Source organism: Bombus pascuorum, chromosome 6 (genome assembly GCF_905332965.1).
Source record: "Bombus pascuorum chromosome 6, iyBomPasc1.1, whole genome shotgun sequence".
Lineage (NCBI taxonomy): Eukaryota > Metazoa > Arthropoda > Insecta > Hymenoptera > Apidae > Bombus > Bombus pascuorum.
In genome coordinates this window covers 17,805,148-17,831,519 of record NC_083493.1, presented here as the reverse complement: position 1 = coordinate 17,831,519, position 26,372 = coordinate 17,805,148, and the positions used below count along the sequence as shown (strand labels likewise).

At 36.1% G+C, this 26,372-nt stretch overlaps 2 protein-coding genes across 4 annotated transcripts; both read right to left on the bottom strand.

Annotated features, from left to right (window-relative positions):
* Positions 1-1,318: 1,318 nt before the first annotated feature.
* On the bottom strand, positions 1,319-10,018 carry LOC132908238 (1-phosphatidylinositol 4,5-bisphosphate phosphodiesterase-like). The gene is made up of 20 exons (XM_060962032.1): positions 9,743-10,018; positions 9,428-9,487; positions 9,176-9,316; positions 9,003-9,082; positions 8,534-8,669; positions 8,015-8,115; positions 7,755-7,921; positions 7,006-7,216; positions 6,229-6,487; positions 5,557-5,742; positions 5,172-5,349; positions 4,600-4,757; positions 4,326-4,529; positions 3,878-4,076; positions 3,467-3,637; positions 3,243-3,383; positions 2,770-2,944; positions 2,453-2,656; positions 1,667-1,913; positions 1,319-1,432 (listed from the first exon to the last, which is right to left on the bottom strand). The coding sequence occupies exons 1-20, from the start codon at positions 9,911-9,913 to the stop codon at positions 1,364-1,366; spliced, it is 3,258 nt and encodes a 1,085-aa protein (XP_060818015.1). The 5' UTR covers positions 9,914-10,018; the 3' UTR covers positions 1,319-1,363.
* A 2,023-nt stretch (positions 10,019-12,041) lies between these two features.
* Positions 12,042-26,372, bottom strand: LOC132908239 (sodium- and chloride-dependent GABA transporter ine). 3 transcript variants are annotated; one of them, XM_060962033.1, is made up of 12 exons: positions 26,064-26,372; positions 24,397-25,201; positions 20,258-20,454; positions 16,248-16,382; positions 15,712-15,937; positions 15,247-15,514; positions 14,655-14,883; positions 14,193-14,305; positions 13,927-14,067; positions 13,530-13,730; positions 12,485-12,661; positions 12,042-12,393 (listed from the first exon to the last, which is right to left on the bottom strand). In XM_060962033.1, the coding sequence occupies exons 2-12, from the start codon at positions 25,185-25,187 to the stop codon at positions 12,223-12,225; spliced, it is 2,649 nt and encodes an 882-aa protein (XP_060818016.1). In that variant the 5' UTR covers positions 25,188-25,201; positions 26,064-26,372; the 3' UTR covers positions 12,042-12,222. The 3 variants fall into 3 exon arrangements, with proteins under 3 accessions (XP_060818016.1, XP_060818018.1, XP_060818017.1); XM_060962035.1 differs by lacking the exons at positions 24,397-25,201; positions 26,064-26,372 and adding an exon at positions 24,002-24,021; XM_060962034.1 differs by lacking the exons at positions 24,397-25,201; positions 26,064-26,372 and adding an exon at positions 23,165-23,472.

Genomic DNA, 26,372 nt, shown 5'->3' with positions numbered 1-26,372 from the left:
AAAAAACTTGAAACGCAATAAATAATCTCACAAAGGCTTACAATAGTAAGCAAAATTTGGTCATAATTACAATAATTTATTTCCAATAAAATAGTATTGGAAAAGAAATTATTTGAGTTACAACTGAAAGAATATTAAACGTTAAAAGTTAATGTAATCCCTACGTAATATATATCGTATAATTTCGAAACTTGAAGGTATATGTAGTTCGTAATAATTATTCCTTTATGAAGGAATACGAAACGAGTCGCACATCCGTGAATTATATGTAAATGTTACTATAATATTTATCAAATAATATTATATAAAGAATCTTAGAGGTAGTTTAAAATGTGATCAAAATGAAACAGTGCATAAAGAGGAAGAAAAAATTGAAAGATTTAATAAATTCTACAACGGTGCCAAGGTATGTACAGGGTGCGCCGTTAGAATCCGGACAAAAGAAGTTTTGTGCAGAAAGTTGTTTATTTAAGTCAATACACAAAAACACATGAAAATGTTGTTATATCTCATTTAAAGGGTCCTTGCTGAGAACTTTTATTCTATGTAACCACCCTCTGCCTCTATGACCTGCTCTATTCTTGCTCTAAAGCGCGAGCACGCTGACTTCAACTGGTCGCGTTTAATTGTCGCGAATTCTGACTCGATAGCAGCTCGTAGGGAGTTGACGTTGGGGTGCCTGCATTTATTAGTTTGTCTCTCGATAACGCCCCACACGTAATAGTCCAATGGGTTTAGGTCGGGACTGTTAGGAGGCCAGAAATCTTTCGACCAAAACATGTCCACATTGTCAGAGAGCCAATTTTGAACAAGATGACTTGTGTGAGCAGGTGCGCCATCTTGTTGAAATAAATACGGCCTTCCAGAAGCCGTAATTTCCATCCACGGCTTTATTACTGTCTTCAGGACCTCCAAATAAACCTCCTTTGTGATTCTTTCGCCTTTTTGGAAGAAGTGCGGAGGCATGACGTCGCCCTCACTTGAGACAACGCTCAAAACGTGAACACTTGCTGGAAATTTGGTTTTGCCCACAACAGGAACATCTTCGAGATTGTGGGCCAGCCAACGGTCGTTCCTCCGATTCACTTTGGCATCCACCCGGCGCGAAGACTTTCTATAATCGCCGCTCTTCTATCGTATTCCGGGTTTTGCTTAACGAGTTCTGTCATTTTGAGGTTATAGAAGACTTATTGACATATTTAACTAACTTCAGAGTCAATCAGCACAAACATCTGAATTCTAATATGGTGGGAACTACAAATTGAATTCTGTCCGAATTCTAACGGCGCACCCTGTATATCGAGCAAGTATGGGTAGAAAATTAAGTACAAACTTTCGAGTAGAAAACTTCGAGATCTAATAATTATACAAAGAATTCTGTTTTAGACGACATATCCAAGTGAATTGCTTCGTTCTTGTACATTTCAATGGTCTGTAACAAAACGATAATCTTGTAAGTATTATCAGCTATTAGAAAAAAAAAAAGAAAAAATCGAGCTTGACACGTTGGTGAAAAAGTATGAAAATAAATATGCGTCACTCACACGCGATATCAACGATTGATTTAAAAGAAAGATACGCAATTTGTCGATTATCTTGTTCTTAATAAATCTTAATAAAAAATTAAGAAGGAGTCATCTTTTAAAGTAAAATTATGAAGCGTTACCGCGTTAATATTGCCATCTAAGTCTGCTACTTGTTTTTCGTGAGAAGCTTTCAATTTTTCTTTTTCACGGCCTTGCTTGATTTGCACAGTTTTCCTTTCTTGCATAAATTTCTTCGTATTTTGTTCCTTCTTCTCGCGAAGTCGACGATCCTTGTCTCCTTTTGTCTTTAACGCTTTGTCGTTCATTACTTCTTTAGCCGTTTCCACGGATACTTTTACCTGATTCGCATTCATATCTTTAATATCTCTGAGAAGAAAGAAAAAGGATATTATCGCAGGAATAGCAATTTTGGACAACTAGTTGGATTACTAGTCGCGAGATTCAAGTAAAGTAAAAGAAGAGTGGAAAGATGATTGTCGCCTAAACTTTCCGATGAACGTGATCGAACATGCCATGAGAATGTCAGAGTAGATTGTCTAAAGCGAGTGAAAGAGATCGTAATATGTACGGACAATGTGCAGCTGAATTGTTTTGTATTGTGCTGTACTGTTGTAGCTTACGGTTGTTTTAGCATATCGAATCGTACGTTTACTTCGGTGTTGAAACTGCTTCACACCCCTACCTTCCATCATCCCGGAAATTATATTACCCCGGCGATAAGGAATAATTTTATAAACCAACTATTACATGTCAAGTATAAACTTTGTTCAATTTTACGTATTCTTGAACATTTCTAATTTTACGATAATTTAAGAAGTTTCTATCTCATTTTTCAAGCCAAAATTTCGTGTGAGAAGCGAACGAATAAAAATACTAGAGAGAAATTAAAAATAGAATCTACACACTTGTCGTGTTTTGCCTGTAGCTGTTTAACCTGCGAGGCCTGTACAATTTCGATTAATTTTTTAAATTCCTCCCGACCGGCCTCCGTCTGATTCTTCAACATCTCCCATTCCTCTTTTCGTTGCCGTTCTACCATGGCGGACCATTGCGCGGTTTGTTCGCTTATAACTTTTTTCACGTTCGCGTCCTGGAGCAGCGCGCTTTTGCTGTAAATGCGAGATTTGTCATTGCCATGTGCGATTAAGTGCGATAACGACGTTAATCGCGGCAATTCGGTAATTTCTAGTTAGCGAAAGTAATGTTTCAGTACACTACGTACTCCTTTCCCTTCACCAATTTATCAATGGCAGCGCAATGATTTTTTTGCATTGTCTGTCGTTCCTTCAGATGCTTCTTCCTCATTGTATCCAAATCCTTCTGTTGTTTTTTCCCCAACTTGTACGCTTTCTCCTTCTTTAGCGTGTCTATCGTAATTGGCTCTGGCTTCCATTCCTCTAAAAATTTTGATAACCAACAAATATTTTATAATTATATAAATATGGTATCGTATAGTCTTACGGTTTATTATACAGAATTAACTTACAACTGTCGCCTTAATAAAAATATTTTCCAATTGGTCAGAAAACTTTTACAAACTGATTAAAATCTTAATAAAACTAACAGTTCGAGCAAACGATTTAATTCCGGGAGCGATCAAAAGAGTTTACCGGCGACAATTTCAAATAATGGCACATTAAACGTTCGTTTGCCGTTTTAAGTTTTATGAATGATAACTTCGAAAAGAGGGTATACCCTTCTTAGCCTTTTCCTCTTCTTTCTTCTTAGCCTCGGCCTTCGTGTCGGTTTGCTCGATTCCTAGTCCCTTCATAGCTTCGGCTTGCTTCTCTGCTCCTTTGCTGAATCCACCCGGATCAGACAAGGCTGCCATGAAGTCTACAAGTCGAGAAAACGGGCTCGCATCAGAGGCATCGTGATACACTTCTATTTTTGCTCGGCGAACTTGCTCAAGAGATTACCTTCGAATCCATCGGGTACGTAAATCTTTAGCTCGATGTTGCAGAACAACATCGGCAGTGCCATGGGAAAATTCGCCTCGGTTTTCAACGAAATATGTCTATATCCAGCTTGAAGGCCGTCCAGTGGTAAAATTCGTTGACCCAACAATTTTCCGCTCTCTTCGTATACACCTATGCGAACAACCAATGTCAATTTATGTCGTTGTTGCAGCGTGAAATTGCATTCTTTGAATCGGTGAAAATGTTTAATAGAACGCCGATAGAGTTGGAAACTAATTAAAGACGCGTAGCTAATTCATTTTTTGGAAACAATGGTTCTTCTATAGATAAAAGTGTAACGATAGATGAATTTATCAAAAATTTATGTGCTTTAATATAAATCTGTGAGAATGATTAGAGTCATAGAATTACCAAATCTGAGTACAGCCAAGTCGGGAAGTACAACTTTACGGAATAGAAACGGTTCTTCGTTATAAACTGGATTCAATCCGTTCCCAGGAACCATTCGTGTTCGAAATTCTTTCTTAATTGTGTCTGCTGGCAAACCGTACATATCCACTTCAACGTAAGTGCCGACCTTTTTGTCGGACAAGAATTGTCCTGCTATTACCTGACAAGTAGAATTTATCACCGATTAAACTTTTCAAAATTCAATAACTTCATTTACTTAACTAATAATCAATTAGTTTATATTATTATTTCAAAGGTGATTGAAAATGTGATTAAACGTTACTCGTATCGTTACTGTAATTGCTTGTATATAGTAAAATTAAATTTTTATTCGAATAAAACAAATCGTTTCACAAATATCCTCCAAAAATATTCCGACTAAATAAAATGTTGCATGTGCAAAGTTTACTTGAACGGAACATTGAGCTGTGATAACACCGTCTACGTCCTCGGAGAATGGATCGAAAATTTTATCCGACCTTCTCATAAAATCAGGCTTTAGTAGATATCCGGTTGTTGCGTTATACTCGAATTTTCCTTGATTTAATTGCATAGGCAAATCGGGTGTTTGAAAATTTAACGCAACCATTTGACAGCCTGCGTTCCAAAAGACCTAAATAAATACAAATTTGATTGATGTACCGAATAATATCAATTTTTCCTAGCTATAATTAACGACTTACTTGTGGCATGTAATTCGACGAATCAGCCCTCGTACCTTTTGGGTAAATTCGACTCATCTGACGTTTGTTATAATTAACAAACTCCACGGCATTCGTTTTCAGGTAGTTGAGTGCCGCAGTCTCCGAAAACGAGGACATATTATGATGTATGTTCTTTTCTGTAACAATAATAGCGCTTATATATCTCAATAGCGAATAACGATATATCATTGTAATTGTTACGTATATGTTGCATAACCGATTTTACCTAACTTTAGATCCAAACTCGTAATGCGGATTACAATTTAATCTTACATATTAGTTTTACTCACTTACCGCTTAATTGTCTTTCGTGATAAATATATTATCATAAAAATTCCGATGGTACTTTTGTATAAAGTTAAAACAAAAATACAAGTACGAGAATCAATGATACTATTCGTTTGTTGTGTCTCTGGTACAATGACCAAGATATAAGATATGGCGAATACGATGATAAATATGCGTAATCGTACTTGCTTTATGAAAAGCATGAAATATGAATATAACGCTTGTATGTTAATATAAATGAAAAGAAAGCACGCTTCACATACTTTCCGCAACTTCAAAACTTTGAAATTTCACTGGCTGTGCGTAATTAATCATAGAAGAGAGCCACGGATGACACGCCATCGTACTGCCGGTGTATTGAACTGGAGGCGCTTCTCCTTCAGCACCCGCTTCACCTGGTGCAGCACCTTCAGCCGGTGCAGCTTCGGGTGGTGGTTCCTCCTAGAATGTCATCAAGATTTTGTTTTCGAAAAAAGACGCGCTGTATGACATGGCTGTGCGGTACGCTAATAATTTAGGAACATGATTTTCAAAAGGAAATTTTCTAATGAGAATCTGGTAAATCGTAAATAAATTATATCTTAGTTATATTCTAATAGAATTGAAAGCAAATTTTTAAATAAGCGATAAACATAATCATAGGAACACCTTTGGCGGTTCTGGTGGTCCAGAAGGTGCGCTGGGATCCTCCACTACTTCGTCTTTCGCCTCGAATTGCCCGGAGCGGAATAACTCGAGCTCCACCTTTTCTACCTCCGGTTTCAGTCTTTTATTCTTGATTAATATCTTTCGCTTCAGTGCACTTGGTGGTGGAAGTGGATGCCCGGGTTCAAGCTGTGCCATTTTATTTACGATTACAAAATAAACGTATTTCTCGCGGGACATTCATCCGTGCGATAAGCACGCTTCTCATATTTTCATTTGATCTGTTCCCTCTGAATCGGGCAAACTCGTATTTTCCAGCGGGCGTGTTAAAAATTTATAAAATTCTGCCGCTACTATTACTTGTCCGTTCGCGAGAAAAAACGCGAGTTTATCGAGTCGCACGAAATACGAATGGAAAAATGTTTTCATAAATTGAGACAACGGGAAACAGACAATTACCGACTTTCGTTTGTCGAACAAATTCTTTAGTATGTTATTCGAGATAACTTCTAATTCGGTATGTGGAAACTAAATTATTTACGATTTTATAAATATAAGCTATATGCAACGTAACGAAGATTTATCTTTTATATGATATCGACGATATTACGTATTACCGTTTTATTCAGCGTCGTGTTAAGAGATTCAAGAAATTTAAATCCGAGTATCACATACCGGATAATCTTTCAGAGGCTCTTTCAGTAGCAAGTCACCCAATATTTCATCGCAGTATTTGGCTAACTTATATTGCTGTTTTAGGCAGCAATGATTTTCGAAACTTAGAATTATAGGATATTCCGATGTGACGAACGCTGTGTCCCTTAAAGCGTATATGACATCTTTGAAAAGGATATCGGTACACATAGCTTTGCCGTGAGTTATGATAGGCTCTTCGTCTTCTCCCTTCCCATCCCAACAATCGAGCTCTACACATCTGCCGGACAACATATTTCATTATCCTTTCTCGAATTGTCCTTACTCCCTCGATAACTTTATCAAATATCAAAAATTTCTCCAACTTACATAAAGAACGGTGTGATCGTTATCATTCGCAATATGTATCGTCAAAATTACGGAAATCATAGAACAATTGTCCTACACATAAGATGTAAAGCATTGTATTTAACATACAAATAGTCCTTATAATTTTTTAATATTTTTGCTATTAATTTTTAATCATAATTAATCAAATACGTTTAAAATAATAATGATCACAGCAGGATCTTTCATATAAGCAGGTAGAAATTAATTTCTCCTACGTAACTAGATTCAAAATGTAAAATATGTACAAAAACTTTAGTCCGATTTAATAAACTTTACAGTTTAATCTGATGTCTTTAAACATTGATGATTTATCGATACGAATAGAATTTACATCGATCGTGTTAAGAATTTATCTAGTAATATCCAATCGTCATTGAAATTAAAAATTAAAAAATGATTGATAATTACCTGCAACCAGCTAACAAGACCTGTCTGTACATCTCAACGGTACTTTTACCACCGATTTGTCTGCCACTCAGATAAGTATTGTGACTGGAATTAATATAATAATGGGCAAGAGGTTGATCCATGTCCATCCATTCTTCCAATTTGTCCAAAAATACAGGTGCATTTTCATCGGACATTAGGTAACGAATGAAACCTTCCTTGGTTAAGGACTCTACACACGGAAATAAAGAAAAATAAAAATGCATCAAATAAATATTGCGCAAGAAGGAGAAATTAAAAAGTAATTTCTAATCATATATATACACACATTAAACTTTTAAAATGATATATACACAATAAAAATATAAATAATAATAAATATAAATAAAAATATAAAATTATATGTACTTTCTCTTGTTCGTCTAATCCTCTAATCGTACTTTAAACGAATTAATTTAATCTGGATTTATTAATGTTTTTCGCCAGACTACATCAGTTTTTGATATTTTAAACGATAGGATTAAAAATACAAAACGCAACTGCGATGTATGCATTTCATAAAAAAGAAAATACATAAATATCAATGGCATTTTATTTTGTAAGTGACTTTGTAATAAATCATAGTTCTATGTACTAATGATTTTGTGACTAATGACTACATCGATGTAGCCTAGATGTGACGTTAAAACCAACTAAAAGAGAAAGAGAAAGAAAAAGAAAAAGAAATTTGGTGATTCTAGAACGTAAATTGTTTTAGCAAATAAACTTACTGTCATTCCTTGCTTTCTCATCTTGTTCGTAATCGTTGATTATTTCTGTGCATCGTTTCTCATCGTAAAGGGGATACAAAATTTCGTTTAGTCGAGGGTCTCTTTGTTTCTCGTTCATAAATTGTACTAACTGACCCAGACTGATCGTATCCGATTTTCCTTTGGTTCTGAAATATACCATTAGTACCATAATAAACGTTATTTCAGAAGATTTATGCCGCCATTCGCAGTAATTTTACCTCTATGTAACTAGTACTTACATCGATTGGAATAATTCCTCGATATCGTTCCGAGGGCAAATTTTAAAGTACAAATTCTTAAATTTCTCGAACGTAAAATCCTTAGGTTCGATTTTATCGCTCTGAAAATGATAATATTTATGTAATTATTTCTACTATTTCTTGTCTAGATTAATTTTTATTATTACCGACTAATTTTTGCTTGTAAACTTTCTTCCGTTCGAAATAAATAGTTTTAAAGAAATTATCAACGTCTTGGGAAAAAGAACTTTCGTTCAACTAATCGTTTAACTTTATTACACGGATGAAACGAGATATCGTTAAAATCGAGAACCTGATATTTCTGTTAGCAACGTTTGAAAATTCTACGAGACATAGCGGCAAAAGGTTTAGTTCAAATAAACCGAACGTGATATTAACACGCGTAACATTCACGGTTACTTTACTCATTTTATTTTTCATAGCCTAAAAATACTCGACATTGTCTGTATACATCTTTACAAGGATAATAAGATTGCGCGTATCGAAGAGGAAGCTTACCTTTCCACTAGGTAAGCCCATGTCTGCTAGCCCTTGATAAACTAATTTCTCCGTTTTCCCAGAGGCAAATGTCTTTGATATAACTTTCACTGGCACTTTTCCTTTAGGATCTACTTGAAAGCTCAATCTCATCCAACTGGTAAACAAATATATAATTAAAATTATAATTTAAACTCCTTGGTAACACGCGTATACATCGCCTATATCGAAAACTTGCTAAAATTTATAACGATATTCGTTTCGAAATAAAATTCTTAGCTAAGAATAAAAGAATTATTGTAAATGTGTATTAGAGCGTAAAGGGAAATTTCGTGAACGGAAACTCGCAGCCTATTTATAACGATTACGAATGTGTAGCAAGTACCGTAATAGTAATATAGTATAATCTAATAAAAGTATAGAAAAAGGCTTCGAGCGACTAGCTAGATGATAATGCAGAGACGATTAAATTAACGTAAACGTTACGTACTGCTTCATTAGTTGTATCGTCGGGCAAACATTCGAAGCTTTCGTGTTGTGCGTAATTAATCGTAACCCAACTTGCCAATCCTAGACCAGATAAATGTTCAATTTAAGAAATATGATCTAAATTCTCGATTAAATCTAGAAGAAGAATAGCTTATTTCTTTTCTGTTTTACTACCTTAGCTGTTTTTGCGTCTGCACAAATAACATGCTGATAATGAATATTAGTGTAATCGATACCCGAGCATATAGTTAAACTCTTCTGGTCTATTTCTTCCATTGTCCCGTGTTTACTTATTTTATGGCACAATTTAGGATCCTAAGCAATTTTATCGTCGATTATTATACAGATTATATCTAGTACGTATAAAAAAAATATCGATTCGAACCCTTTCGGATACCTTAAACAAATAGTTGTCGTATTATTTACCTTTGGCGTGCCGCCATAACGAATATCACTCACTTGAGCCAGTTCTATTACATCGCCGTCCTGCGTAAGAAGATTTATGATTGAAATATATTTATTCGAACGAAATATCGTTAAGTAAAATAAATATAACGGTCAGCTTGTGTTTTCTCTTCTAATACTACTTCTATTTTCTTACTGTTATATTTCTTATTTCTATCCAATTTCATAAAAGAAAATATTTGTTCATAATACTCGAATCTTCTCTCGAAATGAACAGGTATCTATGCAAAATTTGTGTTTCAAAACACGGGATAGACAGTGAATTGGAAAATCTACCTTGCCGTCGCTCTTCCAATAGATAAAAAATCCATATTCATCGACTTTAAATAAGCAGTTCGGTTCGTATTCGGTGTTTTCCTTGTCTTCGAACCAGCGGTCGAACGTCGAACCATTTCTCAAAAGTTCGGGTACCTCGATTCGCCAATTGAATTCGAACTTCTTTGTCATATTGCCGACTTTTCCGGTTTGTCGACCAAGTGATCCAGCTTCTGACTATTTTGAAGTGAACTTGGGATGATAGGAGACTCGAATGGCTCGATTCCGTCGCGAAACAGTGCACGAAGGCTCATAATGCGATTAGGCAAATCCAATTTAGCATTATACGAGGATTCGCTGGCGACTGTGTAGGGAGATCGTCGCGTAACAGATTTTTAACTTACATAAGATCGATGCATCGGATTTTGTAAACATCAAGCACAGCGAAGTGCATCGAAAACCAATTTTTCTATCTTATAAAAAGAAAAGGCGAAAGCACGGAAATAACTCTTAATCGATTCTTAAATAGTTGTTAATTCTACCTTACGGATAGAGCGTTTTCAAAAAATAAGGACGATGATACGTAAGACTCTTAATAATAAACTCTTAAAGAGATTATCGTAAATATATTTGAAAGTAACGGTAACGTGGGAATAGGATAATTTATTATAATTTTGAACAATTACAAATTAACGTGCTCGATGTCTTTTTATAATTGTCAACTTAGTTTTGTACACTACTTTATTGTCTTTTAAATTTTGTACACGACGCATCACGCTCGACGATATTTATTCTTATCACGTGTACAATCACGTTATTAACAAGCTTACGCAGTCATTCCTTGTCGTCTTCGCTTAATAGTCGCTCCTGGCGGCGCTACTTACCCAATAAAATGAATAAAATGTACAATTACGACAAAACGTTAGCATTTGTACTCATTATCGTTTAACATGTTCCTCTAAATATACGTCTATCGTTAATCGTAGTATATTAAACGATTATTATTTTACCTTTTCGGCGCGTTTGTATCGTATCTTATCAAGGTACCCTTCTATTATGAACGATGTTAAGTCGAACGATGTTGTTCTTATTATTACGTAACGGGAATGATTAACGATGGTAGTAACAGTTCTCTGTTTCGACTAACAATTAAACAACGCGTACGCGACTTAATAATTGTAAAGTATGATGAAATATCGAATCTCTTTATGTATACGAAGCAGCCAAAAGTTTGTAAAATACAGTAATGTATCTCTATGCTGTTAGACGTAACTACAATCTTTTCTAACAGTAATTTTTCTTATTCTAATCTACCGACATGGTATTGTATTATATTACATCCAATTTATTGCGCTTTACATTCATCGTCAGTCCTATCGAGATAATTAAATATCGATTGTTTTTAAAACGTCATGTAAAAATACGAAGTGAGAATATAAAAAGTGTTTTTCATTTAAGTAAACGGAAAAACGGACAAAAAATAATATTGTATTAATTAATTACTGCGACAATACGTAACCATATTCGTGGTAACTTACTTACTACGTGGTAAATACTTCCGGTTTATTATATTGTGCGCATTTCTTTATTCGCTTTACGATCAGCATACACATAAATGATATCGATCTAGTTTTTATGTGGATGTATGAAAAAGTTCTCGTTTCAAAATGACATATTAAAATGTGAAAGCAGAATATGCACTTGAATGTTTTGGGGAACGCGAGTCAGTTTAAATATCGTCCTCCATCGGTTTTGTGGAGTATCATAATTTTCTTTTTAATAGAAAATGAGTAATACAGCGTTTAAATATCATAGACGTTACACGATATTTTGTTTTGACCAGTGAAATACAAAGTGCAGATCACAAAATATTTGAAAATATGAATGTTACATTTCGGATGTACGTATGCAATTTTCCAAGAAATAATTTAAAAAAAGAAAAAGGAAGGAAGGAAAGTCACACTATATATCGTAATATCGTAAATTTACTGGTAAATGTGAATGAATGTATTTAATCTTATCATAAATTCACTTGTTTGCTAGAGTATAACGTCAACGTTGGTAGGTTTGAGCAAAACAATGCTATTCTACTTTAATCGTTTGTTTGCCGTAAAACCATGTATCCAGAGGCCGCGCCAAGTGGCTCGCGAACGTTCACGAGCCTCTTCCGTGGTTGGTGGATGCGTGTAGTATACTACGTATTACCTTCGGCACTAAAAAACGGTTTTACGTATTTGCGACACTTTTCTGCGACTAATGGCAGAAAAAGTCAGAAAGAATTACGAATTCGCCAATTTTAATACTCGTAAACCATCTTACCGTCGGTTTTGATAGCTTTTGTACGTTTTACAAATTTTTATTAATAAACTCACGCGTGATATCAACGAAGAACAAAAAATTAACGGATATCGATTCTATCAGCTAAACGCATCGTTAATCCGTGTAAACACTTTATAAGAATCGTAATAAGTAATTTCGAACGATGTACGTCTGTCCGGACGTCATATCTGGGATTTCGACAAAGGAGTAGTGATGCTCAATTGTATCGGACTGCTCGCGTCCTGTTGTTCTTTGATCATGTTGTCCTCGAAATTATGCAAGGACTCGTTACAGTATTCTTGGCCACAAATTTTGCATGCTTCGAAATGCGGCTTAATAGAGTTCCGTAATTTCTGAAAGACAAAGTAGGCAAATTATGGAGAGTGATGGCGCGTGGAATGAAATTTTAATCGGTGGCTCGCGCCATGGTTCGCGTTATCGTACCTCCGCACAAGTGTTGCCGTTGGCTCTGATGAACTCGTAGATAGCGAAAGCGGGAATGCAAATGAGCGAAAGAGAAGCTATTCCCCAACCGATCGCCTCTGCCCACCACGGGTACTTGTATTCGCCGTTGTGGTAGGTCGGTGGTTCATAATCAATTACGCTGAATACCCACACAGCCTGAAACAGAGATTTATGGGAACGTGGTGTGCGGCCGACGGTGAGTTTTCGTACAATTTTAAATTATCACGCGTTTATAACGTTGACAATTGCTAACGTTCAGACGAAAATACGAGATGCGTTTGCAGACCGATTTCTTAATTATATATGTATGTATATTATTTTTATATAATTAATGCATCGAAATATGGTTTCAAAATAGAATATTCCACAATTATCTATTCTATACTTATCAATCTGCATTTATGATACATCTGGTTATTTGTGATGATTACCATTGACATAATCGATCTTGGGGACATTCATATCTGAGATTTTAAGATTTATGTTTACGATGACAGCTTGAATCGTTGAAAGAATATTAATGTTTCAAAATGAAACGTGTGATTATTACTTCTTAAAATTAATAAAACGTTGACAAAGAGTTTCTAGCTTCTCGACTATATTTGTAAAAACAAACTTCAGGAGAAATTTATTTCTTTGTCATAAAATATGACTTACGACTTTATCTTTTAAACTATCTTTATATAAAATATCTTGATAATATATTATTTAAAAAGATGACATTTAAAAAGATGACAAATTCATTCCAAGAAAGCACATGAAATTGTTTTCGATGTTTTGCTAAGAGTTATCAATGTCTATATATAATTATATATAATATTTTTTGCTAGTCATAAAATTATTTGACGAGCAGATTACGAATAACGACGACAAAGTGAATGCAACGAAGGAAATCGATATGATTAATTAATGCTAATTTCCATCGTTAATTCTTATCTTTATTTCGATTTAGGTTTATTTTTACTGTTACTTGTTCGGATAAATTTAGTCGTTTACTTATTTTTAACATCATAATTAACTTTACCATGATAAGAAGAGGTGCAGCGATAAGCCAACAAAACCAGAAGTACGAGGACGGTGCACGTCCAGTCATTTCTTTTACGTTATTGCACAGTCGTCTTACGCCGTAACACCAGGATATCGCGATTACTTCGAAGAAAGCGAGAAACATTATCGATATCGAGGCAGCATAGTGATCTATCAGTTGAAAGAAGTAAATGCCTCCCTGGAAATAGAAACGATACGGAAAACTTCGTTAGTGTAATTTCGATTATTATTCACTTAATACTTATATAACGTTTAAAAAATGTTCTGTCATGATAGAAAAGTATAGGTTTTTATAGTTAAGTTCGACACGCAAATTTTCAGAACCAACTTATTCTATCACGAATTAAATTAACATTATTAATAAAGCGTCTTACCTGTGAGATATTAGGCAGACCAAATAAAAAGGATATGACGCATACTAAAAGTACTAACATTTCGTGACACAAAAGATGACGTTTCACCCATTTCGGAAAACCATCTTGTATCGACGTTACAACCACTTCCACTATTGCAAACTGAAATTGTCGTAAAGTAGAAAAATTATAATATAAAAGGTAAAATTATTCGTGCATTTACTGTCGATCTTTGTAAACTTAGCGTTAATCTTTCACGCTATAGTAATTAAATAAGTGATACCTACCTGACTATTCAAAGAGAGGCAGACTAGCATAAAGAAAAATAACACGGCCCACACTTGCGATGCTGGCATCTTGGCTAACGCTTGCGGGTAAAGAACGAATACGAGGCCAGGTCCTTGAACGGAAATTATGATTTGTCTATAAAATTGTAGGAGAAGTTAATCTGACATTGATTGATACCACCCAGACGAAAAAAGTATAGAATATTTTAGTTATATTTCATTAAGTAATTAATATTTTCACGCGTCATGTGTTTTGAGACGATAAAGTTTTATTTCTATCAATAGCGATACGCGTTAAAGAAATATAGAATGTTACAAGAAACGGTAATTTCATTAGCGTCATCATATTCAAAATAGTATACATATCGCTGACATTAAAACATTTTATTAGAATATGTTATTTGTAACGTAATATTAGGACTGAAATTAATTGCTAAGTACGAGATAGATGTTTTTACGTACCATCTGTTAAAACAGCTTCGACAGACATATTTTGTTCGAGAGCGATGTTGCCGATGGTTGCGAATGAAAATATTCCAACGAGTAGGCTACTGAACGCGTTTATGAGAGAAACAGCCACGCTATCCACTAGGATGGTGTTATGGAACTTGTTGTAACTGGCAAAGCATATCATCGAACCAAACGCTATGCCTACAGAATTGAAAATTTGAGCGGTTGCGTAGATCCAAACCTATGCACAACACAATAATTTCATGAGAAAGTTACCATAATTTTACATTTACGTACGTGGAGTACACAAAAGTAAGATCGTGATATAAAGGATGTTATATTATCCAACTTGGTTAATATCGATAAAAGTATAGCTAATGCTTTTTGTCAGAATAATTTTTCTAATTGAACGATCAACGGAACAACGAATACAAGTTAGAGTATTAACGGTGATAAAGATAATTAAAACACGTAGATAAAATGAGCTATATTCCTTGTTAGCTTTAAGACTGTCGCGTTAAAATAATTCGGACCTCGCGTGCATCGTCAAGGCGACGTTATGGAGTATATTTTAAAGAGCGAAGAAAGAGAGTTGTTGGGTTACCTTTGCGTCGCCAAGTAGCTCCCAACGAGGGTGAAAGAAAAATTGCAGGCCCTTGTCAGCACCTTCGAGGGTGAGGGACCGCATGAGGAAGACGACGATTAAAAGAAGCGGCAGAGTCGCGGTCAGGTATCTCACTTGTGCCGACGATTTTATAGACTTCCAAACGGAGAAATATACCATAATCCAAGCAGTAATCAGGCAAGCAACAAGCTCCCATCTTAAGGCCCCGGAATCTTCGATTCCATTACTAATTTGAAGAACTTTGTTGCTAAATTGCCAAAGACAGGGGAAAAAAAAAACTAATGAATATTCACAATTTACGATCAATTCTAAATGATTATAATTAAATATTCCGAACAGTTGCTTAATATTGACGAAACTATTCTGACCTGTAGGAATTTACTTAAAAGTCAGAATGACTCGAAATACGTGACCGATAACTAATTTCGTAACTAAAAAAATTACTCAAAAAATTCTTCGGCCGGCGTTCTAGAAGCGTTTGGTCTTGTTCTATTATCGATGGCACTGTAACTAGGTAACCAACATGCCAGAGTGTTCCATGAGTTGCCGCACTCAGACCACGGTTGCTTTGCTCTGAACGCCGCAAAGAAATAATATATGGCGTAGGCTATTATCACATTATTGTAGGTTGACATCAAAAATGATATTACTACCGAAGACAAGCCAGCCCCTGTTTTAAAAACACAAAATCGATTTGTTTTTGTTCGCTTTCTAATATTATGGAAGGATTAGCGATTAATGATCGTGCTACTGTCAACAAATTTCGGTATAGATATTATCTTGCAAATGTGTACTGACTCCAAAGAAACGACACAGGAAGCATTCAAAATGATTTCTGTCACTAAAATATTTATATCTTATTTAATTATTTTTCAGCTTTGAAAGAAAGCGATTGTTTTATTAAAGAGTACTATATCTTTATCATAAATAAGACTAACGTTATAGAATTCTATGATAGAAATAAACTGTTGATACGATACCTTTAAATAAGGGACAAATTTGACCGAGAGCACCGATCGGTCCTCGTCGTGTGAATTGTCCAATACTAAGTTCCATGTACAATAATGGTACCCCGCATACTATAAGTATTAGGAAGTAAGGTATCAAGAAAACCCCTGAAAAATTTTATAAAAGATATCATTTAACCTTGGTCGATTGAGACGTTTAAAAATAATTTCAATGTAGTGATTCCATTCCATGTAGTGCCATTTATGACACGCATTATTTTCCTAAACGTATAACGATATCGAAAAATGTTTCGGATACGTGTTTCTTCTATGTGTCCATCCACGAAAGAACTAATACCAGTTCGGATTATACGTCGATCGAACCTTTTTAATTTATATCTGAAACTGTTTCTCGTATCGTTAATAGTTGCGAAACTGGTTGATTTAAATGGGGCACTCTATATAAGTTATATTTACTGCTACAAAATAGAAAAAAACAGCAGGCTCTCTATAACTCCGTTAATTAAAAATTGTTGAAAAGCCTGAAAAAATCCTATATATTTCAGCCAAACTTCACAAACGAGATAAAAAATCTATGAGATCAAAGCTTTATGAATTTACCTAACAATTTTGTAACATTCTCTACCCGTATTTTAAGCCGGCGTTCATGACAATGACAATGATTTTGAACTATAAATTTATTTCGAGTTAAAAAGAGGCATATATCGAAAGGATTTTATCCAAGTATATATTATTATTAATTATATCAATATTATTATTTATGCATATATTATTGTACGTTCTATAAAATGTAATTACATATAATGTTTATAATTCGTCGTTATAGTGTACGACCTGGTATTCCTGTGGATTAATCCTACCTTTTCTAATCCCTTTATATGTTCGTGAAATAAAAACGTTGTTACTAAATCTGCGTGTAATGTGGATATATTAAAGGTTGCATTAAACACGACTCATACGTAATAGTACTCCTCGTTAATCGTCATTCTGTGGGCAGTAACAAGGTCACTGGATGTAACTCTTTATTCGTAATAAACGACGATCACAGTCCGGTGGATTACGACTTAATTTGGGAACAAGCATTTAGTTCGGCCAAATTGCTGAAACGCGTTATTGCTTTTCACGACAGGTTGTGTATGCACGAATCTCGTTTTCAAAATACTGTCATATTTCATATTGATTAACTTCGTGAGTGGTGGCTCATGCCGCGAGGCATATAATTTCTCCAACTGAGCAAATTTATTCGCTTCTTTCTCTCGACGAATGCCGTAATAGGTCCGGAAGCACTTTTCCGTCTTAATGCAATGTTTCAGACAACGAACGTTACTCGTGCAATTGATTAGAAACAATTAGACAAAGTTAGAAACAGCTGAAAGATAGATTATTTAACTAGATTAAGGATATTAGAATATGCATATTTGTGTTCTCTCGGAGGAAGGCAAAAGTTCGCAACGGTTGATCGCTCCTTTGTCTCAGCGTTCCGAATTCAAATTTTTCTCATTAATTTTTTCTAGAAAATATTTTATAACAAATTTTAAGAACCTGTTGCGATATTTCGAATTCATTTTCTACATACTACAGCGATTATCGTTTCCGGTTGTAGCACTGAAATAATTCGTGTCGTATCATTGCATCTCACGCACATGTAAATTAATTCTACGAATGTTGTATCGTGCTAGTCGAACGAATCAGGCAGCAGTCTGATTTGACTTCGTGATTCACGCTGCAATTTAATTAATAAGATAATCGTTCTATCGATTTATCTTCAATCGTGATTTTTAAATTTTTCATTTTTTCATTTTTTCGTATCTATCTTTGGCGTCCACTAGCTGAATATTCTTCGTATTTCGTTAATTTATGAGCGTAGGGGTAGCTCGCAAGTTTCGGTATTTCATTCTTTGATCAGAGGCGGATATTTGAACGTGAGAATTCAGCAGACACTGTAAATATATGTATCTCTCTAAGTAGAAGCGATAACGTTAATTTTCGTCGAGTTTTTCGCTCCTTCCTTTTAGCGCGGATTTTTCCATGAAAACGTAAATGAACACCGGTCGCATAAATGCGCCACGAGCCACATGCAAATCAGTGTACTTTATCTCGTGTTCTATGAATCTCCGTTTCAGTCAACACTTTTTCAAGATTCTTTATATCTTTTTGGGAAAATAAAATATTTATATGATGCACAAAGTATGATCTCTTTCATACATAAAAAATGCCACGCTTCTCTATCTTTATTAAAAACTTATTTCAAATCTCGCGCATAAATAAATTTTGTTTGACGGATCCGCTATAACGCTATGCGATAGGCATATGTATAAATTACATATCTATTTATTCTTTTTCAATTGTGTTATTACATTTTATTAGTACCTCGTTATACTATTTATTTATATTTATATCGTTCGCGGATTTGACATTAAAAAAAGAGATTCTATCTCTTTTTGCTATAAGCAACCAAACTTTTAGTTACAGATGGATAGTATTTGAAGATATGGATAAACAATCATTCCGTTATAAAGGAAAATAACCAGCAATAATCTCTCGAAAATCATTATGTCTAAATGTTAATTCGGTGTTCCAACTTCCATCTTCGATTTAGAGATGCTCGTGACGATTAACCGAATCTTTCGGTCAGCGGGATCGATCGCCGTTTGTTATTAAAGGAGGCATGCTAGTTGACCAGGTTGAAATCAAACCGTACCACACGCTCTGGTTTTCCGGTCGTCCAATTTAACGAACGGTTGGTCGAAATGATACTTGACCGATTATTTCCACCGGTGTCATTGAAATCATTTACGATGCTCGCTGGTTTAGCTACGTTCCGGCAAGGTCATGTATCAAGTTCCGCGGACGAATTGCTCCATGTCCGGACTTGGTCGAGATGGTCTCGGACTTTGAAAATTACCGGTAACGAGATACGCACTCGTGTTACGGCTTGCCGAACAGAGAGAATGCATGTCCTTGCTCTGAATATGTTTGGTATAACGTCGCGCAAAGAGGGATGTTGCAGAAAAATGGCCGCGAAACGCCCTTGACAGCTGACATTCAGACCATCCGCGAGAATATTTTTATGGAAAACTATCGCCTCCTTTGTCTTCTGCTTTACAATTAGAAACGTAATACTTTGGTATTTATTTTCTTACTGTTTTAGGTACACGTTTAGAAAAAAATGATTCCATACCGCGATAAATATTAAACGGTTCCATACGAGCTTTAATTCGAACGTGTGACACCTTTATTGTCATGGCATAAGATATACGATATATCGCGCACTAATGCGCGCCTCTGCACGGAAAATCAGTCATATATATTACAGGAGAATAACATTGAGTACATCATTTTCATTTTTCTATACATTTTCTATACTCTCGTTTATATTGAAATAAAACAGTTATAGTCTCGATTTTATTTTACTAAAGTGAACTACGAAACGAGTACAAAGTTACAAGTACACGTGAAATTTTAAACGTTCTTTCTCAGACAGCGATATAAGACTGAAAACTCATACATATTACGTAACGTATTGGTTTAAAAAATTTTTCTTTCGATAATTATTCGTTCGTTCTTTATTTAAGTGTCACGTCTAGCACCAGCAATAACAATACTAAACGCGTATTCTTATCACTGGCACACTAATTACGGCGAGCGTATGTATGTCACAACGACGATTTAGCACGTACAAATTTGTTTTAAACTATCTACTTGAAGCGTTGTCGCGAAAATAAATACGCGATCAAAGCATATTTCTTACACGTATCGTTCGTATTACGAGAGAGGCGGTCAAACTTATTTGAAGTAATTGAAATTATACTTGCCTGATTTTACTACTCATTCTAGATTCTATTTGTTTATCTCGACTTTTACTTAATTCTTTATCGCTATTTAGAAATGGTAGAACATAAATCCATTACAGACTCTACGTTACTAGATTTCGACTCGAGTTAAAAGTGAAATTTTCTCGAAGAGAGAGAAAGCTTGTTATCCTTTCGAGTGAAATTATGTAAACGTATGCGGATACTCACCACCGCCACTTTTGTAACATAGGTAAGGAAACCTCCAAACATTTCCGAGACCAACAGAGTAACCAATACAAGCAAGGACAAATTGAACTTTGTTGGCCCAGTGTGGGCGTCTCGATTGCCTGTAGTCCCCGGGGTCTTCAGCGTCATCTTCAGCATCATCGAAGCTGGTACACACGGACAGATCATCCTCGAACGATCTGAAATCGGATCGATATCCACATGTAGATTATTTTGTAGAAATATAAACTTTGATGCGTGAATTACATTATTCAGAGGTACAATAAAGGTTTATATAAAATTTTGCAGTACAATTAGTCGAAAATGCAGGAAATTGAAGCCTGCTTTTTTTTAAAAGAACAAGATATTTTCAAATATTTTATATAATTTTAACTAGAGAAGCTGATTATTTCTTATTATTTAAGAACTATCGTAGATTTTAGAAAGTAGAACATAGACATATATATTTTTTAGAAATATAATTAAAAATTTTTCATCAATTATTAACAACGCAAGTTTAAATTAATATAATCCCCCTTGTTTAACTGCTTTATTAAAAAAAATAAAAGTAATAAAGATTGTCTGAGAACAGATACAGTATCTTCATACTGTATATACGTATAGTTTTATCATTGAAACAAGTCATATTCTAATTTTAACATGCTATTCCATTACACGTACATCGTTAGAAATGTCAAAACAGTTCGAACGCACTTGACATAAATTAGATATTGGAGGGACAATCAGTTTACACAGAGCATATAACGAACGACGTTATACAAGTTTATCGATCTCTCGATATACGTTCTATTTGTCGATCTGAAGACGATGTGCCTTCTGTCAAACGTATCAGGCATAATATTAATTGGCATCATATTTTACGAACATCTATGGTTAAAAAAGCGATGGAAAGTATTTCGTGTTCCATTTAAGCTACATTCGGAAATTTTTCTCTTCTCCATACGTGCTTCTATGTACTTACGAAACTTATGACAAACCGGTTATCTTTATCCGTCGTTTCTTCTAGAACCAAGGATCCTAAACCAGCGGAGGTTTACGTGTTTGATTTATCATAAACGTTAGGAGGACGTGAAAATTTATCGCGCATTTATTTTGATGAACGCCAACGAAAAAAAAAGAAGGAAAAAGAAAGAACGAAAATCGAGCCACGAGGGGTCCTTATTATGATTAACGATCGTGCGAAACAGGGGTACCTACAACCGTAGCGACGAACAACCTTGATACCCGTGTATTATATAAGCGGCAAGAATGAAGAAGAATTTTTACGAGTTTATCGTGTTTATGGTATCCGACGCAGTAGATGCAAAAGTGATGTCGTACTATGACGGTGAGAGTTATGGCAATTGACAGAGCACGATAATACATACGACACACCTGTATAAATTCCCCGGCCATTTCGTAATGTAAAAACAATGCGTAATGGCTATGCGACCTGCAGGGCAATAATAATAAGTTATTACATATACATATACGTGTCATAACTAAATTACAAACGAAGACACAATATCCATTGCAGCATAATTCCGACGTTGTTTCGTTTGCAAGCGCGTTAACGGCTATAGGAACAGCTATAGTTGCCGTAAAAACAGAATTCTAAATCTTTGCCTTCTTCGTGTGAAATTTAACCTGCAGGTTCGCCAGACGTGATAACGAATTGGATTAACGATTTGCGCGTAGATTGAAAATCTACGAATGTCGACGAAAAAGAACCGTACAATTACAAAAACTGAATTCGCTTGTGTAGCACTTTTGAAAAATCTAGTCCATGATAAACGAATTTATTTTAGGAAGAATAACAATATTTAAATACGGAATACACGCTATTGATCAGAGAACAATTAACAATCGTATGACGATTACAATTAATTTTTATGATATTACGAATCCAATAAATTTTATTAACCGTGCGTCCTATCCATACAGTAAATTTTAGCGGATAATAAATCAAACAAAAAAAATAATATTTGGTTAGCATATCACGGTGATTAAGTGCGTTTATATAAGGATTGTGCATGACATAACTGAAATTGGAATCAATCGATTTATGATATGTAAACTCGTTTATCACACGTCTAATTAAACACTTTGTTATTAGTATAATGCTTTGAAGTTATTTGGACATAAAGGCAAATATTTTATCCCTGTAGCCGTTTTCTTCTCGAATATTTCAAATGTTTTAATACCGATTGAACTTAACGAATCCTGATTTTTAACGTGAGAAAAAAGTTTAAACAGTATCCTACACGATTCTTCATCTCCCGTATTTGACCTCCTAATGGATGATCTGAAAACTGAATTTAAAAATTTGTATGAATTTTATCCAGATAATCCTTATAACGAATCGTAAAGATGAGGACAAGTTTAATAGAACAAAATTAATAAAAAATCTATATTAAACGGTATTTTAAATGTTGCCGATTGTTCAATGTTCAAAAACTGTCAATGAAACGTATTAAGGAATAACTAAATAACTCGATGAAAATACAAACTGCGCTCTGACATTCGACCAAGAGATTGACTTTCGATGAGAATTAAAGCTAAATTAATCGAGCAAAATACCTATCAAATTTCATCAAATTCGCTATACGTTAGCTACAAGTTAGATTCATTTCTTACTAATTGCAAATACTTGCTTCTTAACGATAAATAGACCCGTTTAAACTTTGCTAACTGCAGGTGAAGTCAACACGGGTAATTAGGCGAGTCGTTTCGCGTTGAATTCATTACCGCGGCCTATAGAAATTTCGAATGTGGAACAGCAATTACGACTCTTTAAACGGACCACTCGGATTTCAATGGAGGAAGCGAGGCAGCTACAACAATATACCGCATGAACACCTACTTATAGCAAAAGTATGGACTTACATTGTACACCTATTATCCACTTACGTCTCTGGGACAATACGCTGGAATTGCAGTGCCTGGATGACGAGACCATGCTTCACAAGCAGTTCGGATGTACGCGGCATCTCTTGCCACCGAAATCTTGACTTAGACAAGCATAACAGCTTGGTTTACATCGCCAGCGCGTTTTAAACAATTTCCGAGATAAGAACTTATATTCGCACTGCCTCTAACTTACGTGTTCCTAGATCCGAAGTGCAGTTCGCTCTCAACTCGAAATGCAATTTGCTGGATACTACTCGCCAATATTTGTCTAACGAAGAGAAGTTTAAGTACACGAAGATAACTGAAACGAAGGTTATTGGTTATCGAGAACTATATATCGCGAGATGCGTGTTACGAGCCAACTGAACCAAATGCATCACAGGTCTTACTTTTATGGAGCTGAGCTACCGTAGGAAAAGAAAACAGCGTCTTCCGTTGTTTGTCCTTATCGTTAGGCGGCAAATGTGAATCATTCGAGAACCATGAAAACTGAACGTTATTTTTTACTTCTTGCAAGTATTCCGACTTCTTTTGACTTGCGATTCGATCCTTTTTTTTTTTTTTTTTTTTTTTTTTAAGTACATCGATAAATCATCGAAATGTAACATTTAGCGGGTATCTTCTGTTTCCTACATCGTGCAATCCACGTATAAACTAAACTACACAAGAAACGTATAATCTACATATAACTGGAACGTGTTGTAGCACAACGAGATTTTTATTAGCGTAATACAGACGATACCTTTTACCGCTAGATATATTGTCATCGAATACTTTGTTAAAAACGGTCGTAGGAAAAAGCACGGTTTAAACAAGTTTTAATTAAAGTAAACTTACTTCATCGTTAAAACTATCTCTCTTGCCGACTTTATCCGAGTTACTCCGTTCCGTAGAGAAACAAACAATCACAATCAATCATCTCCATCTACCATCGCCGATTACCAATTATCACTGAACAACATCGTAATTATAAAGTAGCTAGCGGCAAGATAACGGTTATCTTATCAAACTCCATCAGCCTAGCCTAATCTTGCCGAACCGAATCCTCTTCCGACCAACGAGCAGTAATCCTCGCTATAGAGCAAAGCGTAAGCTCCGGCAAGCGTAAAGGCATCGAATGAAAACCGCATGCAGGAAGTTGGAGAAGGAGGAACTGCGGAACATGATTCATAGTTCGCTCCTTCCGACGCTTCTTGCCGAGACGCGCACGTTAGATAATGTAGCTCACTTACGGCGGCGGATGTACCATGTTAAGCAGCTCCGACGGCGAAGTGAGAACTCTACGTATCGTGAGTTTCCGGCCGTTGGAAGAACCCATGCCGATCGATGCTAGAGAGCGTATAGAGACGGAATCGGGAAGCGTTCGCACGTGGGTTTGCCCGTTTCCATCAGAGAACACGATCGATGCCCAGCTGGCCGCCGGTGGATGATACTGGTGCTGATGTTCATCCATCGTCGGATTAGATTTCACCGATCTTACGCTGGAGCAGCGATGTCGTGTACCATGCGAGTCGATCCCTCGAACGGATCTAAGTATACCCTGTGGAGTGTCGCGATGCAGCCTATTCTCCGTTTGACCGACCTGATCCCCTGACTTTGATTGTTGAAGTCGAGAGTACGTTTTTTCGTGGATGCTGTTGCTACTGTCGTTTCGAGGGATGGTTTTCTTTACAGTGCCGTTACAGTGCAGGTTACTCGAGCTCGTAGGGGTAATGGTGATCTTTCGAGCGGTCGACTCGGTAGCACTTAGTAAACGACCCCTTTCCTCGGACGGTGAATCCGAATCGACGTCGTGATGCTGATGATGCTGATAGTGCTGGTGTTCTATCCTTATCACATCAGGATCCATATCGTCCGAGGTATCCTCCTCCTCCGGCATCGTGCTCATCTTGCGCACGCAGCTGCTCTGCTTGCCGATCACGCTCTGCAGACGAACACTGTTGCCGTGCGCATTCGTCTTACCCGCGATCGTGTTGTTGCTGTCGTTGCCGTTGACGCCGCTGTTGCTGTCCGTGGCATTCATGATGGCATGGCGATCTAATGGAAGAAAGAGAGAAGAGGAGAATCACATACAGAGAGAGAGAGAGAGAGAAAGAGAGAGAGAGAGAGAGAGAAACACACACACACACACACACACAGAAGTAGCGATCGAGTCAGCTCAGGTGAGAGAGGGAGAAAGAGGCGACGTGTGTGTGTGTGTGTAGAGAAGAGTCTACACAGAATACTTGCACGAACTTCCGGTAATTTCATTGATGTAAGGAAACGCGAAAACATTCACGGACGATTCGTTAAAAGATTCGATCAGATTTGACTCTTACCTTACACGATTGCAATGAAAAACAGTTCGAGATTTTTGCGCTCTTCGTGTTTGTATCACAATCGCTTGAAATTTCGAATTATCAATTTTTACGATGATTTATTTGTTACCAATAAAGATTTTAATTACCATACGTGTAATTATTTTTATCTCACGCGATGGACCCATTTACTAACGTACATTTGTACTTATAACGCAACCGTACACAAAGATAAAGTGTATGAAGCACCTTTAATCGCGTCGTATTAAGATTTACCGTGACGATATCAAAGACCGTACGACGTGACGGCCTCCAGTTACGACTCAGAATCTGACGTCTTTTCTCGAAATTTATAAGCACCGAGTTGAATGAAAACATCAGCTCCGAATCGATGCAACGATTCATTCAAAATTAATTCGAACAGAATGTTCTTCTCGTAGCATGCAGTAAACACAGCAAGCACGTTGCAAACGATAAACAAAAATTAAGACGTACGCTTTTGATACTTTTAGCGTAAAATGTCACACAAAAATACATATTATGAGACAAAGATACGCGTACATCAACGAAGCTACAAAGATCACGTGTTATCGAGTCAGTACCTGTCAGATCGAAGAGGGCCTCGACCGGATCGATTGCATTCCAACGAAGTCACCGAGATCCATCGATGTACAGAGAGTTGATAACAGGGATACGCAATTGTCCACGTGGAACTGTGACGTTTTGTGATTGACAAAAGTTTCGGTGGTCGTTTGGGAACGTGAAATACGTCCCGGTGGAATAGTCGCGAAAATCGGAACGACCGTTGTCGCGGCTGCACGCGATTACTATACGTCGACGTCGCGTCACAACGGCGTTGTGTATGCCGATCTTGCGTCAGCAACCGTGACAAACACATGCATGGCTATCGC

Excerpts from the sequence above, each read along its gene's own strand:
- LOC132908238 (XM_060962032.1), bottom strand. The coding sequence starts at position 9,913 with ATGACAAAGAAGTTCGAATTCAATTGGCGAATCGAGGTACCCGAACTT. Across the intron at positions 9,083-9,175 it reads CAGACGCAAAAACAGCTAAG|GATTGGCAAGTTGGGTTACG; the intron begins GTAGTAAAACAG and ends TATCTGGTCTAG. Across the intron at positions 1,433-1,666 it reads TAGATGGCAATATTAACGCG|ACCATTGAAATGTACAAGAA; the intron begins GTAACGCTTCAT and ends GTTTTGTTACAG.
- LOC132908239 (XM_060962033.1), bottom strand. The coding sequence starts at position 25,187 with ATGAATGCCACGGACAGCAACAGCGGCGTCAACGGCAACGACAGCAAC. Across the intron at positions 13,731-13,926 it reads GTCTGCCTAATATCTCACAG|GGAGGCATTTACTTCTTTCA; the intron begins GTAAGACGCTTT and ends TTCTATTTCCAG. Across the intron at positions 12,662-13,529 it reads CTGCACCTCTTCTTATCATG|GCTGTGTGGGTATTCAGCGT; the intron begins GTAAAGTTAATT and ends TCTCTGTTTCAG.